The 21,493-nt window shown below is 43.0% G+C and overlaps 1 protein-coding gene across 1 annotated transcript; it reads left to right on the top strand.

Annotated features, from left to right (window-relative positions):
* The first annotated feature begins 2,391 nt into the window (after window positions 1-2,391).
* On the top strand, window positions 2,392-3,243 carry LOC134944385 (taste receptor type 2 member 9-like). The gene has a single exon (XM_063932965.1). The coding sequence runs from the start codon at window positions 2,392-2,394 to the stop codon at window positions 3,241-3,243; it is 852 nt and encodes a 283-aa protein (XP_063789035.1).
* The last annotated feature ends 18,250 nt before the right edge of the window (window positions 3,244-21,493 follow it).

The raw sequence follows: 21,493 nt of genomic DNA, 5'->3' as shown, positions 1-21,493 counted from the left end.
TAGACCTTTTGAACTGTCTACCGTTTATTTGTCCACTTTTTGACCCTGTCGACCTTTTGACCCTGTTGACCTAATGCATGTTGACCATTAGTGGTAGACCTATTGACTGTAGATCTTTTTAGTGTAGATGTATATACCGGATACCAATAAAATATGCTGGTGGTAGATTATCTGTGTCTTGTTTGGACATTATTAATAGACCTCTGGTTTGGGTAAATATAAATAATGTTATTCCAGAAGGGGTTGGCAGATGGTATTGGCTGTACAGCAACAATAAGACAAGACAATTACAATTGTAGGGAATTTTCCTTAAGCTATAAATATTTTGGTGTAAGAAACTTTTTATGTAAATTACCACCAAGCAGAAATATAAAGGACAACAGAAATAAGACACCAACACACACAGATTCTATAGGCAAAGTAGCCTTTTATACAGGACAAATAGATCACATTGGATTTTTATTGATGGGAGTTTTGTAGTTTTAATATCACACTTTGTTTTTTCTATTCACACTATATTTAAATATTTCACCAGTCCCTACAATGATCTTAATGTATATCTAATAAGGAATATTCATTTTAAACATTTATTGTGGTTCTAGTGCATCCGATAAAGATGCTTCTTTCCTCTCTTTCTGTGTTTAGTATGTTATTGTGGGTCCAGGACCTGTAAGCATTGGGAAAGCACCTGCAAATAGAAATATATATCCATGATGGATGATTAAATATTATTATTTGTAAAGAAAAAAGGACCATTAAATATCCAACAATATATATAAAAGAGCTTATTAAGACTGGTGCGGGATTTATTCAATTCTCTATGTAGGATGAGGATGTTGTTTGTGTAAGTAGGGCACCAGTGGAAGAAGCTCTTGCCTGTGATAAGAAGTTGGCCATTGTCATACCTGGACATAGGACCAAAAAATCCACCTCTTATGTTTGGAATAATTTTTGCCCAAATCCTGACAACATTTGTCAAGTCATCTGTAGCCTTTTTGGAACCACAGTTAGTAGAGGTAGGGATGTTTAGCATCTTCCACCCTCTTACATAATTTGCAGCGAGCTCATGACAAGTTTTAAAAACATCAGATACAGTTCTAATGCAACATCTTCCAGAATGTCCAGACTAGAGATGAGCGGGTTCGGTTCGTCGAGATCCGACCCCCCCCCCCCCCCCCGAACTTCACGTGGTTTACACGGTACTGAGGCAGCCTCGCTACTTCCCGCCTTGCTTTGTTAACACGATCGAGACAAAACGTCATCATCCCGCTGTCAGATTCTTGCGAGATTCGTATTCCATATAAAGAGCCGCACATCACCGCCATTTTCACTTGTGCATTGTAGATTGAGCGGAGAGGACGTGGCTATGTTCTCTGCCTGAAAAGCTCAATATCTGTGCTCAGTGTCAGTGCTGCATTGTGGTGACCACCAGTATATAGTACTACAGTACAGTAGCCCATTGCTGTATCTTGCTGCTCCATGTCAGTTGCAGTATCCTCATCAGTGATCGCTCAATATCTGTGCACAGTGTCAGTGCTGCATTGTGGTGACCAGTATATAGTAGTACAGTACAGTAGTCCAGTGCTGTTTTCGCTGCCCAGTGTCAGTTCTGGTATCTTCATCAGTGCTCAGTATCACTGGTCAGTATCAGTGCTGCATTGTGTTGACCAGTATATAGTAGTACAGTACAGTAGCCCATTGCTGTATCTCGCTGCCCAGTGTGAGTTCTAGTATCCTGAACAGTGCTCAGTATCACTGGTCAGTCTCAGTGCTGCATTGTGGTGACCAGTATATAGTAGTACAGTACTGTAGCCCATTGATGTATCTTGCTGCTCCGTGTAACTTCTAGTATCCTGAACAGTGCTCAGAATCACTGGTCAGTGTCAGTGCTGCATTATGGTGACCAGTATATACTAGTCCAGTACAGTAGTCCAGTGCTGTTCTCGCTGCCCAGTGTCAATTATAGTATCCTGAACAGTTTACATTATAGATCAAAGTAATGACACAGTTTAAATATTACTTACCTAATAAACAGTTTACATTTACATTTTATTTATCACATACAAAATATAAAACAAACATCATCTGTATTAATACTACGCCTATAACCAGAAGTTACATTTTAATTTAAGTTTGCTAAATAGTTTTAATAGCATTTTAGTAAAATACCTATTTGTGTTTAGAACATGATAATTACCAAGCCCTAGAGAATATTTGCATTATTCAAACTCCAAACACAGATCTGCCTGTACTCAAAATATACAAATCATTACCACCAGCTGGAACTTACAGAACAGCCACAAAATGCTGTCTCCAATGTGGATTGTTCTGCTAAGCATTGCATTCCTCGAAAGTGGGATAGCGATTACATTAAACACATATATTATAATTATGGATGTTAAAAGCATTAGAAATGAAACAAGGCTGAACCCATCTCATCTGATCCATCTTCTGCGAGGACTGGTGAACATTCTCCTACAGTGCGGTCTGACAGTAGAGGGATCACTCTATGTCATTTGTGTTCCTGTGCTGTTTATTAGGGAAGTGTATATTCCATTGTTCATAATTAACCTTACAATGACTTACTGCAGCTTCTGGCTGACTGCCTGGCTCTGTGCCTACTACTGTACCACCATCACCAACTTCAGATATGGGCTCTGTGTTTGGTTACAGAGGATCAGCTCATCTTCCCTTCTGCTGCTGCTTCTACTCACAGCTGGTGGGACGTTTCTCATGGGTCTCCTGTGCATATGGAATGTGACATTTGAAGCTGAACTGAAAGGATCTGAGAACAGTACAGTAGGAACCTCTTTCATTAGTGGGACATTTAATGTGAATCCCTTGTATTCAGTAATAACCACCTGTCTAGGCTGCTGTCTGCCCTTTATCCTCATACTCTACTCAATTATACTCACAGTTTCCTCTCTTTTGAGACACGTGTGTAACATGAAGCAGAGTGACTCTGGATTTACTCGTCCTAAACTCCAAGCGCACCTCAATGCTATAAGAACAGTTATCCTGATCCTCATAGTATTTGTAACCTTCTGCATATCTGAGATTGTGTTGTCCACATCTAAATTCAGTACCATCCCGGATGGCAAGATTTTAACCAGCTGGTTCATAGTGATGTTCTATCCAGCAGCTGAGTCCATCATCGCTCTTCAGGCCAGCTCCAAGCTCAGGAAGGTCTTTGTGGAGAAGGTTTCTGCTGTTTGTTGGAGAAACATGAAATCTGGTAATTAGAGAACTGTGTAAATGTGGGCAATGTGCTTCTCCGTCAGCCCGTGAGAGGATACAAGTAACCATTTAGGAGATTCTATGATAACTTTCTATTATGTGCTTTGATTGGAAATTGGAATGATCAACTTGCAGAGGATTCTTCTGGAGTGAAATAGAAAATGATTGAAATTTGATGAATTATTAGTTTATGTGTAACTATGATGTGTGTTATATAATATGACTGGTAGTATAGCATAAAACCATGTTACAGCAGACTGCAGCTGTTTTAATAGATGTATAGATATTGCATTTTATATATTGTTATCCACATGTAGATGAAATACTTAGAGCTGCTACGTTGTTTCCACTTTTCTCAATATCCTCATAAAATTATTTTAGGTTGTGCTGCAATTCTGCAATAATTATATGTAGGTAATAATAATACTCCCATCATAAAACAACAGGGGGTATATTTAGTAAAATTCAGTTTTGAAAAGCACTTTATGATTCTTTAAAATTGATTGAAATTGATTCCTTTTCAGTTTCTAAACTTTTTGAAAAATCCCTTATTTACTAAAAATCGATATTGCTTTCGATTTATCAAATCAAATTCAATGGGGCTTCATGTTTGCAATGGATTTTAAGTTGAATTTATGAAATCCCTTGCAAAATCGAACCTCAAATCCTCTTTTAAATCCCCAGCAATTTGCAAACAGAACTTCCTCATTGCTTCCTATTGGTCCAAATGTATAACATGCACAGTAACTAAATGGGAATCTCTCTCTCTTTACGCCATTTTATACATAAAAAAATAGTTTTTTTACAATACTTACAGCTGAAAAACGTAGTTGGAACTAAGCTTAGCCCTAATCTGCCTTTTTGTCTACCTTCCACTTTATGTACACATATAGTCAGTTGTTGCTAAAAAAAATAAAAATAAAATAAACTTCTGCCTCCTGACTGTTTATTGTATATTTTTTTTATTTCATGTGTGATTATGCAATAGGTGGCAGCAGAGCACAATATCAAACTTTTTTTTCCAAATTATATGATAACATGCCTTTCAAATATTTTTTTTATAGAAAACAAACAAAGATGAATTCTGTCATGCATTGGGTGGCTATATGTGCCCCTTTATACTTATGGTTAGCAGCAGTTTGTGAATTTCAGAATGGAGTCAAGAGCAAGGGGTACAAATTAGAACAATATAGTAACAGCTGCTTTATTAGCACATACTGGTATCTTACACAACAACCATCCCTCTGGCATTTGTCCCACAAGAATTTTTGCAGACAGGGATGAATTGCTGAGGATGAAGGCATCATGGGTTGAATCAGGATAGCCAGTTACAACACATGATTTTACATTTCTATATATTTTCCAGCCAAATTGCCCTATATTTTGCTCTGGTGCTATCTATTGCACATTAATGGAATAAGTATAATGTCTTTAAGCATAAATATGACCACTATTCAACTCATACAGCTGCTGGTGGTGCTCTCATTGATCCTCTAGGGCAGGGGTGTCAAAGACAAGGCCCGCGGGCCAAATCCGGCCCGCCAGACCTCGTCTGATGGCCCGCGGTGCCGCCGCCATGAAACCCCCTTCTCCCAAGTGCCCAGCTCGGGGGGGGCGGGGTTTCGCGGAATGACGCGATTGCGTCGTGACGTCACGGCGCAAACGCGTCATTCAACGAAACCCCGTCGGAGGAGGGAGAAGGGAGCCACGCAGACGAGGAGGGAGCGGCGGCTGAAGAGTGGCGAGAACCGCTTCAAATGTAAGTCAGCCCCTCTCCCTTCCTCTCTTTCTCTCTCTCTCCCTCCTTCCACCACCTGCCGCAATGTGTAAAATGGGGACCTGTACCTGCCGCTATGTGTAAAATGGGGACCTGTGCCTGCCACAATGTGTAAAATGGGGACCTGTGCCTGCCACAATGTGTAAAATGGGGACCTGTACCTGCCGCTATGTGTAAAATGGGGACCTGTGCCTGCCACAATGTGTAAAATGGGGACCTGTGCCTGCCACAATGTGTAAAATGGGGACCTGTACCTGCCGCTATGTGTAAAATGGGGACCTGTGCCTGCCACAATGTGTAAAATGGGGACCTGTACCTGCCGCTATGTGTAAAATGGGGACCTGTGCCTGCCACAATGTGTAAAATGGGGACCTGTGCCTGCCACAATGTGCAAAATGGGGACCTGTACCTGCCGCAATGTGTAAAATGGGGACCTGTACCTGCCACAATGTGTAAAATGGGGACCTGTGCCTGCCGCAATGTGTAAAATGGGGACCTGTACCTGCCGCTATGTGTAAAATGGGGACCTGTGCCTGCCGCAATGTGTAAAATGGGGACCTGTGCCTGCCACAATGTGTAAAATGGGGACCTGTGCCTGCCACAATGTGTAAAATGGGGACCTGTGCCTGCCGCAATGTGTAAAATGGGGACCTGTACCTGCCGCTATGTGTAAAATGGGGACCTGTGCCTGCCGCAATGTGTAAAATGGGGACCTGTGCCTGCCACAATGTGTAAAATGGGGACCTGTGCCTGCCACAATGTGTAAAATGGGGACCTGTGCCTGCCGCAATGTGTAAAATGGGGACCTGTACCTGCCGCTATGTGTAAAATGGGGACCTGTGCCTGCCGCAATGTGTAAAATGGGGACCTGTGCCTGCCACAATGTGTAAAATGGGGACCTGTACCTGCCGCTATGTGTAAAATGGGGACCTGTGCCTGCCACAATGTGTAAAATGGGGACCTGTGCCTGCCGCAATGTGTAAAATGGGGACCTGTGCCTGCCACAATGTGTAAAATGGGGACCTGTGCCTGCCACAATGTGTAAAATGGGGACCTGTGCCTGCCACAATGTGTAAAATGGGGACCTGTGCCTGCCACAATGTGTAAAATGGGGACCTGTGCCTGCCACAATGTGTAAAATGGGGACCTGTGCCTGCCACAATGTGTAAAATGGGGACCTGTGCCTGCCACAATGTGTAAAATGGGGACCTGTACCTGCCACAATGTGTAAAATGGGGACCTGTACCTGCCGCTATGTGTAAAATGGGGACCTGTGCCTGCCGCTATGTGTAAAATGGGGACCTGTACCTGCCGCTATGTGTAAAATGGGGACCTGTGCCTGCCGCAATGTGTAAAATGGGGACCTGTGCCTGCCACAATGTGTAAAATGGGGACCTGTACCTGCCGCAATGTGTAAAATGGGGACCTGTGCCTGCCACAATGTGTAAAATGGGGACCTGTGCCTGCCACAATGTGTAAAATGGGGACCTGTGCCTGCCACAATGTGTAAAATGGGGACCTGTACCTGCCACAATGTGTAAAATGGGGACCTGTACCTGCCGCTATGTGTAAAATGGGGACCTGTACCTGCCACAATGTGTAAAATGGGGACCTGTGCCTGCCGCTATGTGTAAAATGGGGACCTGTACCTGCCGCTATGTGTAAAATGGGGACCTGTGCACTATAAAAGGGGGCACATGGCTGGGCACTATAAAAGGGGGCAGATGGCTGGGCACTATAAAAGGGGGCACATGGCTGGGCACTATAAAAGGGGGCAGATGGCTGGGCACTATAAAAGGGGGCACATGGCTGGGCACTATAAAAGGGGGCAGATGGCTGGGCACTATAAAAGGGGGCACATGGCTGGGCACTATAAAAGGGGGCAGATGGCTGGGCACTATAAAAGGGGGCACATGGCTGGGCACTTTAAAAGGGGGCAGATGGCTGGGCACATATAAGGCAGGTGGAGCGGTAAATTTTGGATAGACCTACAGATACAACCGGCCCTTTGATGGGGACCAAACTGCTGATGCGGCCCCCGATGAATTTGAGTTTGACACCCCTGCTCTAGGGTCATCTCAGTCAGGTAGCGATTTGCATTGTGCATGTACGTGTACAACATACAATAACCTTGAACATAAAAAAGGTTGACAGAGTCAAAAGGTCAGCATGGAATTTGTTTACAAAAAAAGTAGACACAATATTTTTGGGGGGTGTTTTGTCACTCTTCTGCCACAACCCCCCCCCCCCCACTAGTGTACCACTTCCCTTCACATGGCTCACTGTCCTCACTATGCTACGGGTAAGGTTACTATTCCCAATCGTACTCCACATGGATGGCAAAGTATGAAAAAGTTAGAAAAAAAACTTGTATCGACTATATGTGTGTTGATCATTATCATGTCGACCTTTTCACCCAGTAGACCTTTTGAACTGTCTGCCGTTTACATGTCCACTTTTTGACCCTGTCAAAAAATTTTCCCTGTCAACCTAATGCATGTCGACCATTAGTGGTAGGCCTATTGACTGTAGATATTTTTAGCATAGATGTATATACCGGATATCAATAAAATATGCTGATGTTAGAATATTATAATAATAATAATAATTTTATTTTTATAGAGTTCTATATTCAATAGGACTCAAGGCACTTAACAGATACTACATAGCACAGAATATAATGAAGTACAGAAAAGCTTTTCATAAAATACAGAAGCATGAAGATACTAAAGGGACATTATGGAAATCCTTGAGAAACAGGAAAGTCTTGAGTCTACTTTTGAAGGATTCTATAGTTGGGGCCTCTCGCACTGTGCAGGGAAGTGAGTTCCATAGAGTTGGAGTGACTAAAAGCTCGACCCCCAGATGAATTACGGGAGATTCTAGGTACTGCTAAAAGTTCTTCATTTACAGAACGCAGTAATCGAGTGGGGCAGTATGGGATCAGAAGCTGCTTCAGGTACCTTGGGCCCTGGTCATGTAATGCTTTGAAGCTCAGTAAGCCAATCTTGAAGATGATTCGCCATATTGCAGGTAGCCAGTGAAGGGAGTAGAGGATGGGTGTTATGTGGCTAGAACGGGGCTGGTTGGGTAATATGCCTGGCAGCTGTGTTTTGCACCAGCTGTAAGCAGTGCAATTCTAATGCTGGGAGACCAAAGTAGAGGGCATTACAGTAGTCTAATCGAGATGACACAAATGCATGTATGACTTTTAACAGATCATCTGAGGGAATTAAGTGCTTGATTCAGGCTATGTTCCTCAGGTGAAAGAATTAGTATTTGATTGTGGCTGATATCTGATGTTTAAGTGTCAAGCCACCATCCAGGACAACGCCAAGATTCCGCACAAGATCAGTGGTTTTTAATTCGGAATCCCCGAGTGTAATGGACTGGCTATGCTGCAGTCTTGTCCTCTGATGTTGCGGTCCTATCATAAGGACCTCTGTTTTAACCATGTTCAGTCGCAGCCAACTGGTGCTCATGCACTCCTTGAGCTCAGCTAGACAGCCATTGAGGGTTGCTATTGGGTTATCAGTACCCGGAGCAAAACACAAGTACAGTTGTGTATCATCTGCATAGCAGTGGTAGTTCAGGCCATGGCACCTGATTATTTCACCCAGCGGGAGAATGTATACTGCTAAAAGCATGGGGGATAGTATAGAACCTTGTGGGACACCACATGGCAATGGCACTGATGGTGATGCATATACTCCAGACGATACTCTCTGTGACCTGGCCGTGAGAAATTATTTGAACCAGCTTAAGACTGTGCCATTCAGTCCACAAAAATGTATCAGTCGCTCAATCAGAAGCCCATGGTCCATGGTATCAAATGCTGCAGAGAGATCCAGAAGGATTTTTATTGAACAGTCACCTTTGTCTCTTGCCTTCAGAAGATCATTTAACACACACACACCAGGGCTGTTTCAGTGCTTTGTCATCTCCTGAATCCTGATTGAATGGATCATAAATATCATGGGTTGTCAGGCGGGTTTCCAGATGGTTTGCAACCACTTATTCAATAACCTTTCATAGGAAAGAAAGGTTTGATACCGGTCTGTATTTGGTCATGCAGTCAGGATCTAAATTAGTTTTTTTTAAGAAGTCTAACAATTGCTTCCTTTAGGGTTCCAGGCAAAATGCCTGTCTGCAAAGAGCATTGAACAATTTTTGCAAAGACAGTACCAATTATAGCCATACAACCTATTAGAAGCTTGGTTGAGGCTGGGTCCAGATCACAGGTGGTGGGACGCAAAATCCGAGCAATTTCAGCAGTGTCCTATACATCCACTGGGTCAAAGCTGGTCCATGAAGGCAGGTGGCTTATATTGACAGGCTTTGTAGTTTGGCACTCTTTTGATGGCACTGTGGAGATTCCAGCCTGGATGGTGGATATTTTATCTGCAAAGAAGCTTGCAAACTTGTTGTATCTTGTCTGGGACAGGGTTTTTTCAGGCTGTAGGCATGCTTGCTTGCAAAGCATCTCCACTGTGCAGAATAGTTGAGCTGGCCTATTGTTTGCTGCCGTGATTTCATTTGACAGGAACTGTGATTTTGATTGATATTCTTCGTTATGCTTTATTAGTTTTATTTTGACATCCACTAGGTTAGTCTTCCTCCATCGTCTTTCCAGTCTACGCACCCTTTTCTTGAGCTCAGTAATACTGTTGTCGAACCAGGGAGCTTAACGTTGTGGTTTACAAGGTCTTATACACACAGGGACGATATTATCAATTGCAGCCATAACATCCCTATTATAATAATGGACTAGGGAACAGGGATCTTCACAGGCACCCATTACAGCAGAGAGATTCCGATTTGCTGCAAGAACCTGGAGAGTCTTACCCCTCCTTGGATGATACCTGTTCAACTCCATGGGCAGAGATCTTATTTGAAGGGTTGCAATTGAGAACCAAAGGGAGTGGTGGTCAGATTAGATGACTGGGTTTATTTTTTGGTCAGTGACTTCTAATCCAATATGAAAGACAAGATCAAAAGTGTGACCTCTTTTATGTGTGGCAGAAGGAATGACCTGTGTGAAGCCCAGACCATTCATTGTGCACAGTAGGTCTTGGCCAAGGTGTGAGAGCTAATCATCCACCCATGCATTGAAATCCCCGAGGATTAGCCATCTTTGATGTTCCAGAACCAGGCCAGAAACACTGTCTGCAATTTCTTGTAGAAATATCTTTCTATCTCCAGGGGGCTGGTAAATGAGAAGTACTCTGAAACCTAATCCTGTCAAACTCCGGGTAGCAATGCACTCGAATTAGCGAGTAATTTCAATAGGGTGGACCCTAAATTTAAGTTATTTTTTGAAGCAGATAGCCACCCCGCCACCCCTGAGGTCAAATCTTGGGTTGTGGATAACAGAGTAGTTTGTTGGGACCGCAGTCTCCAATATAGGTGCTGTATTTAATCTAGCCAGATCTCTGTAATACAGGCTAGATCTGCAGATTCAATAAGGTCAGCAATTGTTGCAGTCTTGTTTCTTATAGATCTGGAATTACAAAGGATTGATCTGATTGGTCATACCAGAGGGCCTTCAGTTTTCAATATGTTAAGTGCAGGATCTCTGGGTATGGGGGTCATAAAGCGAGAGTTGACAGTTCTGTTCTTCCAAGCACAGGGCCGTCTTTTGGGTATCACTTCTATTTGATTGTTCTTTGAATCTGGGGGTGAGCAGGTGGGCAAAGGACTTAGGTGGTTATCAGGGAAAATAAGTTTCCAGCCTGCTCGCTTCCCACGAATGCGCCAGTGTTTTCTTTTTAAAATGCCAAGGGATTGGAGAATAGAAGCCTGTGATGGTGTAATTGGAACTGCGGAACGTGGTGGGCGGAGTGAAAGAATGAAGCTGGAGGAATAAGCATACATTGGGTCATCAATGACAATTTACTATATGTATGAGCAGCATATGATAATGAGAGAGGGAGAGAAAGCAGTGTTTTTTTAGGCTTTTTTGGTGTTTTTCCCCCAAATTCGGTATGTGATCCAAAATGATAATGGCTTTATGAACAGAGTTATTGCTATAACCTATTGCTGCTCTTTAATCCAATGGGTATATTTGAAGCAAGTGATAAATAAAATAACTTTGCTTTTTCTATTGCTGATTTAGTAAATTATTCCAGGACAGAGCAGGCTTGTGGAAAGGTGTTAGAATCCAATTCCTATTGTGTAGGTGTGAAAAGACTCAGTGTGAGAGGCATTTGAAGTAGATTTCTTGTGGAGGTAGTGATAACGTGTCCTTGAGAATTGATTCTGCTATTTGAAATGAACAGTCAGCCTTCAGAAATTCAGAGCCTGAATATACTGATATTAGTTGATTAATGCAAGAAGTCATTCATTTGTTGCTCAGAGAACAGAGATGGATGATGTCTAAGTGAGGGGCTGGATGGAGCCAATGATAGGTTGTAGTCCACAGCACCTTATCTGGGATGTTCAATGCAGAATACATTAGCTGCCAAACAGAAGGACTTCTCAGTGGAGGTATGCAGAGGATTCAATCGAGTGTGTATCTCAGAGCAGGAATGCAATCCATTGGTTTTGATGAGATGTCCGCATAGAGTAATTCAAGTTACAGGTAAGTCCTTGGATGTTTATGATGATTCATAGGTCAGTTGCATTGTTTAGACATTATTAATAGACCTCTGGTTTTGGTAAATATAAATAACGTTATTCCATTATCTGAAGGAGCAGGCAGAGGTTATTGGTTGTACAGCAGCAATAAGACAAGACGATTACAATTGTAGGGAAGTTTCCTTAAGCTATAAATATTTTGGTGTAAGAATATTTTTATGTAAATCACCACCAAGCAGGAAAAAAGCTTCTTATGCCTGTTTTTTGTTTATAGAAAGAAAAGGTTGATGAGGTAGAAAAAAATACATCATTCCTTGGTTGATCTGGATGTGTCCTCACAGTCCAGTTTTCATTGATGTGCTGCCAAGGCAGGTATAGTCTGTGGTGGTCAAACTTATTCTCCAGCTGGGTGGTCCGGCTATCTGTCATTCATTCTTGGCTTCTCCTAAGGTTGACCAAATTGAGCAATGCAGGATTGTCATTTCTTTTCAGAGATAGTAATTATATTTGGAGAATTGTGAGGCAACTTCGCCTTTTTAATATGGTGAGTATCCTTCTCTTGACTCTGGGCCAGTCAGGGGGTTGCTCTTTTCATAATATGTGTGTGTGTGTGTGTGTGTGTGTGTGTGTGTGTGTGTGTGTGTGTGTGTGTGTGGAACTTATGAAATCTGACACTTCTATAACTTTTGATATTAGGTGAATATACATGTAGCCCTGCTCATCTTACTGTGATGTGACATGTTGCCAGGCTACGACTATTCACAGCCAGCGATCACGTCATTAATTTGTTTAGGTTTTAATAGAACAATCGCCAGCTGTGAATAGATGCATCCTGTCAGGTCAAGCAGCAAGCCTGGTTGCAGCATACTGCATCGCAGCAAAGATGAGCATGGCTACATGTGTACTATCTTAGTAAATTTAACACACCCTAACACACACTTCCCACATTCCGCATTTAAAACAACAATAGCATTGAGCAATTTATTTATTCTCCCCCTTAAAAATAATTTCTTTTACTGCAGTATCAGCCCCTGAAATGTAATATACTCTCAGTGTCTTAGACTGGTCCCAACAATGGTGGTGCACACATTAGCTGTAAGTCTCTTTTAAAGCAAACTTCACCTACAGTATATTATAATTATAACTACAATTACGGGCTACACTTGCATTTATTTTTGCTAAAAAGTATAAATAGCTTTGTAGTAAAATACCTATTTATGTTTGGATGAAACCCTAGAGACTATCTGCATCATTCAAAATCCAAACGCAGATCTTTCTGTACTCAAAGTACACAAACCATTACCACCAGGTGGAACATACAGAACAGACACAAAATACTGTCAGGTTATTTTGTGTTATTCAGAGCCATGTGAGGGGACACGGTGCACTAATTGTAGTTCCCAGTCACTTTATGAAGAAAACAAAACCAAAAAAATAAAGAAACTCATGTCGACCTTTTTGTTTACAGTTTGCGGGTTACCATAGTACTGCTGACGTGTGGTGCGCTGATGCGCGGTGATGTCACTATGCTGTGCCAACACTCCAGGATGGGTTTTCACACCAGAGATCGCGGCCTATCCGATTGTTGGTCGAGTTTATTGCATTGTATGTGTCTATATATATATCAAACCCAAATCGCAATTTGAACCAATATCATCAAACTCGTCTATTAAAACATTACATCGAATGTTAGAAACCTCCACTTTGAACTATCACAAGAGGTTCCATTCGAATCTAAGCAAGAATGAACTTCACGCACTAAAGGAATTGAAAGAGAGAGATGACATTGTTATACGTGGAGCGGATAAAAAAGGGGCGATTGTCATGGTGGATATAGATAAATAAAAAGCAAAATGTTCCAGACTCTACACCAGGGGTGGGCAATTATTTCAGCTGAGGGGCCACTTGAAACTTTCTTGTCAGTATCCGAGGGCCACACATAAAATAGCAGCTGCCCCCCCCCACCCACGTGCCAAAAATATAGGGACATGGCTTCATGTGGAAGGGGCATGGCCAAAAAATAATACAGATTCATATTAGGCTGCTCAATAGTCTCCATTACTCAAATTGGGCCACACAGTAGCGCCACTTACACACATTACACCAGGTAGAGCCCCTTTTACACACATTATGGCAGGTAGAGCTCCCTTATACACAGTATGGACGGTAGAGCCCCCTTTTTACACAGTACGGAAGGTAGAGCCCCCTTTTACACATTACAGCAGGTAGAGCCCCCTTTTACACATTAACATTTTATTTGGGATAATCATTGCGCAGCAAGCAAATTATCCAGTGTATTATGGCCCCTGGGGAAAGGTGTGACACAGTGATAGAACACGGGGGTGTGACACAGTGACAGAACACGGGGGGGTGACACAGTGACAGAACACGGGGGGGTGACACAGTGACAGAACATGGGGGGGTGACACAGTGACAGAACACTGGGGTGACAGTGACAGAACATGGTGGGGGTGACACAGTGACAGAACACGGGGGGTGACACAGTGACAGAACACAGGGGGTGACACAGTGACAGAACACGGGGGGTGATAGTGACAGAACAGGGGGTGTGACACAGTGACAGAACACGGGGGGGGGTGACACAGTGACAGAACACTGGGGTGTGACACAGTGACAGAACACGGGGGTGTGACACAGTGACAGAACATGGGGGGTGACACAGTGACAGAACACGGGGGGTGACAGAACACTGGGGTGTGACACAGTGACAGAACACAGGGGGTGACACAGTGACAGAACACGGGGGGTGACAGTGACAGAACACCGGGGGGTGACACGGTGACAGAACACTGGGGTGTGACACGGTGACAGAACATGGAGGGGTGACATGGTGACAGAACATGGGGGGTGAGATGGTGACAGAATACGGGGGTGTGAAACGGTGACAGAAAACGGGGGGGGTGACACGGTGACAGAACATGGGGGGGTGACATGGTGACAGAACACGGTGGGGGTGACACAGTGACAGAACACGGGAGGGGTTGGTACAGCTAGAGCTAAAGATCTCTACCCCCAACCTAACAACAGTCTGACGCCACTGCCCGCACACACAAATATACACACACACACACACACACACACACACACACACACACACACACACACTTTTCTTTCTTTCACTCACTTTTTCCATTAACTCACTGATCTGGCTGGCTGGCAGTGCAGGAAGGATTGATCTGCAGCAGCCTGGCTCTTGTCCCGTGTAGCTCCGCCCCCTGAGGTCCCGTGTTGCCCCGCCCCTCGTTGGCACGTAGCTCCGCCCCCTTTTTGGCTGAACACAGCCGTTGTCACTGGGGACTCTGGAGGCGGGAGAAGGAGGCTACAACGCAGGCGCCGTGCAGCAGCAGCAGCAGGGGAGACTGGCATCGGCAGCTTGGAGGTACTGCAAAGCAATGACAAGCAGCTCAGCCGGTCGGGCCGCTTGTCATTGCTCGCTGTTGGGAGGCAGTGGGCCGGGCAGGATTGGTTTGCGGGCCGCATCTGGCCCGCGGGCCGTATTTTGCCCACCCCTACTCTACACCCAAGTTTCAAGAAGACGGTTTATTGGGTAAGGCCCTGAAAGAAGGGATTATTTCCACAGCAGTATTTAGAGCTCTATCCAAGCCCCATCCAGTGGTGCCGCTTTTTTATGTGATTCCAAAGATCCATAAGGATGCCCACAATCCCCCTGGCAGACCAATTATCTCTGCCAGGGGGTCATTGTGTGAGCCAGTGTTCATCTATCTGGATTCCTTTCTGCAGCCATGCATATAAGATACTCACACACATCTGAAAGACACCTCAGCTTTGTTAAGGAAACTACAGTATATGTATTAAGCACAGTCCCTGCACATACAACACTGGCTACTATAGAGGTGTCGAGCCTTTACACCTGCATTCCCCATGATTTGGGAATACAGGTGGTAAAAATGCTCATTATCAATAATCCATTATACCAAGGGCCAGATGTCAATATTTTCCTGTCGTTACTTGAATTTACGTTAACCCGTAATTATTTAGTGTACGATAACAAATTTAATTTACAGCTAACAGGGTGTGCGATGGGCTCATGCGTGGCCCCATCATTCACCAATTATTTTATGTGGGAGGTAAAAAAAATCTATTCCTCAGTCAACCAACAATTATACAACATCTTACCCTGTATTTAAGATACATTGATGACCTGCTAGTATTTTGGACAGGGCCCAGACAGTTAGTTACAGACAACATAAAAGCACATAATGCTTCTCCTAGTCAAGTTAAACTAACCATGACAAAGGATGAGCAGCGGGTTTTTTTTGGATGTGCAGATCTCCCTTATTGATAATGCTATTTGTACTTCAATGTATACCAAAGATACAAATCGCAACACTATCCTAAGCCATGATAGCTTCCATCCTAGAGCCACCATCTGTGGCCTCCCATTTTCTCAAATGCTGAGGGTGTGTAGGATAAATAGTGACCCTATGGTCCGTGACCAACAATTAGATGTGAAGGTAGGTAAATTCAAAGATAGAGGGTATCCAATGGATCTTTTACAACGTGACCACGACAAAGCTCTAGGCAAGTCTAGACAACAATTATTGGAGGTCAAAGAGAGAACAACAGGAGGGAAAATTTTTCCCATGGGTCAATAAATATAATACAGCTAGTTTGTATAACAACAAAAGAGCAAAAGAGCACTGGCCTATTATACAAACAGACCCTGACCTGTGGATGTTTATAAATACTAGATTAATGCCCAGTTATGCACAGAGCAACAACTTTAAGAGCCTAGTAGGTAAAACTGATGTGTCAAAAAAAGCCACAGATGCCACACACTTCCTAAGACAGAGAAAGGGATGTTACAGATGTGGATGCACCACATGTAACTTTTTGATACCGGGAGATTCGTTCAAACATCCATATACAGGGAAAAAGATCAACATTAAAGTGGCGGTCACCTGTAATTCAAAATTTGTAGTATATCTAATCTCATGCCCATGTGGCCAAAAAATTACGTGGGAAAGACAGAATGCAGTTTCAAAGTAAGGATGACCCAGCATAGGCCTGCCATTAGGGCAGCTGTAAATACAGGTAACAGTGAACAGCCGGTGGTAAGGCATTTTGACTTAGCCAAACATAATCTGTCCTCGCTTTGGTATTGGATAATTGATCAAGCACCGTTCTCTATAAGGGGTGGAGACAGGGCTAATCGCCTGCTACAGTTGGAGACTCAATGGATTCTCATTTTGGATACATTGAGTCCATAAGGTCTAAATGAATCCATAGGTATGAGTAATTTCATCTAAATGCACATCAGTTATGTTAATCATGACAGTTAGATTAATTGCCAGCAATCCATTTTTTATTTCTTGTCCAAGGTGTATAACAACTGAGGGCTATGGCTGACCTGGGGAAGCCTCAGATGTAGGGGCTGGCGTGATTGTGAACCATGCAGGTAGAATAGGGTTCCTGGACATACAGGAGATCTAAGCACCGTCTGCCCGAAGGCGTGCCCACAACAATGGAGTATGTAAAAACAAAGTCAGTTTATTGAACACACAGCATTGACACCTTGGTAATTCAGTGACTTCAACTGTAGATGTGCAGAATGATATAACAGTACAATTCCAAGGAGCGCAATGGTAATGAGTGCTGTGGCTATGCAGAACAAGATGGCAAAGTCCTTGCAGGACCTGGAGTAGGTAAGTCCGTAGGCCACAGCTAACCACTGTAATGAGGAACGAGCTGGTACTGCCCAGCAGATGGTACACAGGAAGCTGGGATAGACACAGGTGCACAGAAGTTGAAGTGGTACTAGGAAGAACTGCCAGAGAATACCGGATGGAACCGGTGCAAACGGAAGGTGTGCTGAACTCACCACTGTAGTTAGAGTCCGATGGTGAGTATGGATGGAGACTGTGGTTTGATGTTGTGTGGTAGATGCAGAGTGATACTGGAGTACAACTGGAGATGGAGAGTAGTACTGGAGATGAAGAAGAACACCGTTGAAGGCTGATAGTGACACAGGAGCACTGCTGGAAGCTGGAAGCAATGTTTGGGCAATGCTGGAAGCCAGTGACAAATTCACTAAGGAGCACAGAGAGCGATGTTGTAGGCAATGTGAGCTGGGAGTGATATCCGAACACCGCTGGAAGCTGGTGCCGATGCAGGACGAACGCTGTAAGCTTGAAGCCAGTGACGGATCGCAGCAGATAACTGGGGAAATGCTGGAACACTACAGAAGTCAGGCTGCACCGCAAGATGGTAACTGGTACCAGTCTCTCAGTGGAGCGAGATCACAGGAGCTGGAATACCTGGAAGCACAATCTGAAGAATCCACTAACAGGAGAGAAATGTGTAACTGGGTTAGACAACCAAAGCACTGATGATTAGGCAGCCTTGATGCAGGATATTTATACCAACTGGGAAGCAGGTATTAGCTGGGTAATCAGGCAGAGACCAGAGTGCAGCGGATTGGCTGTAGGATGACATGTGATGAAATCAAACATGGCTGCACCCATGTTTGAATCTGGAGGGAAAGTCTGTTTGAACTTTAGCATGTGGAAATCAGTGGTAATGGCGGCGGAGACAACGGAGGGCAGGAAACGCCATTCATTATGACAGAAGCGTTTAATTTTGTAGACGCCATGACAGCACTTCTGGAATCATAGAGAGGAGACTGAGGCAATGTTGTACAGCACGCTGCACACAGACAGCGCAGGTGGAATCCAGGCATGGAGCACTGGGCCAGCCTCAGGAGACACTTAGAAGGTAAGAAGTGGTGACTAATTACCCGGATCATGACAAGGTGCAGTTGTTCCTATGAGCCCATAGGGCAGCGAATATAGAGTAGTAGACATGATAGTTTGGTATTGCAGTGTGTCATTAGTGCCCATGGACCATGCAGTAAGGTGGAATAAGCAGGGAATAGAGAAGCTGCAGTATGTAACCATTTTAGAGCTGATGCAGTGCTCATTATAGAATCATGCACACTTCTATTTAAGGTAAGCTGCTGTCTTAATGTTTATGATCACAGATTGAGAAAGATCACATATTTTACTAGATTGAAATCCATATATATTTATACATTGGCATGGCCTGTAACAGCCATACATGTTCACATTTTATGTTACATTGTTCAGGATATATTTTATTGCCTGTCTTATGTGCACTATTTGTCTGCTTAACAGCAGTTACCTAGCAACAGTCCCAATGCCCCCATCGAACGGGCCAAGGAAAGGTCATCCAGTCATGTGAGCGGACTCCTGACCGGAAGTTCAGAACCCGGAAACTAGACGGAGGTGCGGAGAGGACGGCTTGAGGCGTGCCAAGTAAGGTATTTAAGTTTTTGTATTTACTGATTACATGTGTTTTTGTGTCCTGATGACGGAGATTCAGACCCGAAACGTTGATAAAGTAAACACCAGTTTTTACACTTTACGTACCTCCATATGTTTTTTCCATTGCATATACAGACCGCAAGGTCTGAATGGAGGGCATCGGAGCAAATAAGCAAGTCTACCATTGAGGAATGCCGGACAGAGTTTATTTTATGTGTGTATATATATATATATATATATATATATATATAGTAGGAAAGATTCAGGCGGCACTCATCAGGCTATTATTCCAAGTTGTGATTTAATGGCAATAAGCCAACATGTTTCGGAGCTTCCTCCGTCCTCAGGGCCAAATTACCAAATGTGCACAAACATACAAACATATAGACCCACCACAATCAAGTCACAGAGGCTCTAACTATACTCACTGCTCCATGGTGTGCCCGAGAGTCCACTCACCCGGTCCGCTGACGCGTCTCCCGGATGACGCCATCACGGCGCGTTGCGTCGCAGGCGGTATCCATAGTAACCAGGACGCTTTACTATCGCATCCCTAGAGCCTGCTGCAGAACAAGACAAAAACATTGACAGGTTAAAGTGACATTAATAGACCTCGTAGACAGTGATATTGAACAATATTAAAAACAAACATTATGTGAGCAGTGCCTCCGCTTTAGCTCATAGCGCCTTCCAGCTGAGGTTACAGAACATAAATTATGCTTATAATATATACATACAGCTCATTATATTAAATAGAAATATCTATAAAAAGCACTGTAATCCTAAATTTTCATTAAGGTCCCTAGGTGCAATTGTACCCAGGGTAAAAATCCACCTGGATTCCTTTTGTAACAGTCCGCCATTTCTATTCCCCCCCCCCCCTAAGGGATCTAGGTACATGATCTATCAGAGTGTCCCTGATGCTAGCTACATTGTGTTTGGCCTCAAGGCAATGCCAGGCAAAGGGTTGGTCACTAAGACCCTTCTCGTAGGCCTTTTTGATGGCACTACGATGCAGTGCCATCCTTTCCCTGAACTGCTGAATTCATACAAAACTAGTATAGTTATAAATAGTATCTATATAGATATAAATGTATCTTTGCTATTAATTAGGGTAACCTTTTATCCATTTGAAGTGGAGAGGTCAGTGCTCACTAACAGTGGCGCAAGTTTGGTCCAGGTGCTTGGAGGCAATGAAAATATTGTGCCCCTATATATATATATATATATATATATATATATACACACATTTGCTCATACATAGAAAGCCTTCAGATTCTAACTACATGATGAAGCTGCTACAAAACCATTGAAACTAGGCAGATCTATGTAGAGGACCAGCCACACACTAGATAGATCTGCTCAGTCACTCACAATGCTGATTATTTCTCTGACAATTAATTTGCAAGTGTCATATACAGGATTAGAACCCAGAACCTATTACACTGGAAGCATGCACCTTACTGATGGAGATATCTGCTCATGCATAGGAAGTATGAGAATTATAACTATATGAAGTTACTTGTAATTGTCAGAGAAATAACTTCATATAGTTAGAATTCTCATGCTTCCTTTATAGCAGCAAACAGCTTCATCAGTAAGGTGTCTTCTTCCAGTGTATCTATAATAAAGAGGGTGTGATTTGTAAGGTGTGACTAGTGGGGAAGTCGGCTACGGAAAAGGTAAAGGCTGCTGTCAATTAACTTAATTGATTAGTGTTGCTGAACACATGGAACAGGAGGAGAGGTGCAAAGCAGGAGCCCGGCGGCAGCTGACTCCGTTGCCTCCCAGAGTTCTGCCTCTGCTCACTAATAAATGTTTCAGTCCAAAAATGTATAAAATATAATCTCAGTAACACAGAGTGTATCTGTGGTTTTTACCAGGTGTTTATGTGAAAGAAAGTATCTATTTCCATTGAAGGCACAATAGCACTTGTAAACAGTTTCAATATTATATACACATTGATAGTAACTGTATCTTGCTCTTAAATAGAAACAGTGTCATGCTGTATTTTCATATGTATTCAGATATACAGATGTGGCCACTTACATCTTTACTATTTTGCTCAATTTGGCACAACATGCAAAAGACGGCTAAGATGTTTTTCACGAGTAGCAAGTGGATGGATTTTAAAATTTTTGTCTGCTATAATAGAATATGTATAAATTAACATATTAAAGATTCAAATTAAGAAAAATCAGAAGGCATGGCTAAATCTCCGAGTCTATGGCATGCAAAACTGTGATACAGTTTACATGGTGGGATTTAGCAAAGATGTATGTGGACACATCTTGTACTGTAGGTTGTTTATAATATTTTCAACCTAGTGTATAAATAAGTTTTAATTGTTATTGATTGCTAACTTGCAAACTTGCTGTCAATCCCATTGGGTTAACCACAGACCATATTGCAATTAGTGGATATATTATTAGTTTTACTTGTTACAATCATATGTAATTGCAGTCAGACTGCTGATTTTCTAAAGATTTAGATTACGCTTATTTAAGTCTTTGACTGCAATTCCCCAGTTATTACTAGGTGTTCATTTACTATATGATTGCACTTTCCCCACATCTGT

The sequence above is a fragment of the Pseudophryne corroboree genome, chromosome 7 (genome assembly GCF_028390025.1).
Source record: "Pseudophryne corroboree isolate aPseCor3 chromosome 7, aPseCor3.hap2, whole genome shotgun sequence".
Lineage (NCBI taxonomy): Eukaryota > Metazoa > Chordata > Amphibia > Anura > Myobatrachidae > Pseudophryne > Pseudophryne corroboree.
The sequence above is the reverse complement of the archived record's forward strand: the minus strand, read 5'-3'. Positions and strand labels throughout refer to the sequence as shown.

Excerpts from the sequence above, each read along its gene's own strand:
- LOC134944385 (XM_063932965.1), top strand. The coding sequence starts at position 2,392 with ATGGATGTTAAAAGCATTAGAAATGAAACAAGGCTGAACCCATCTCAT.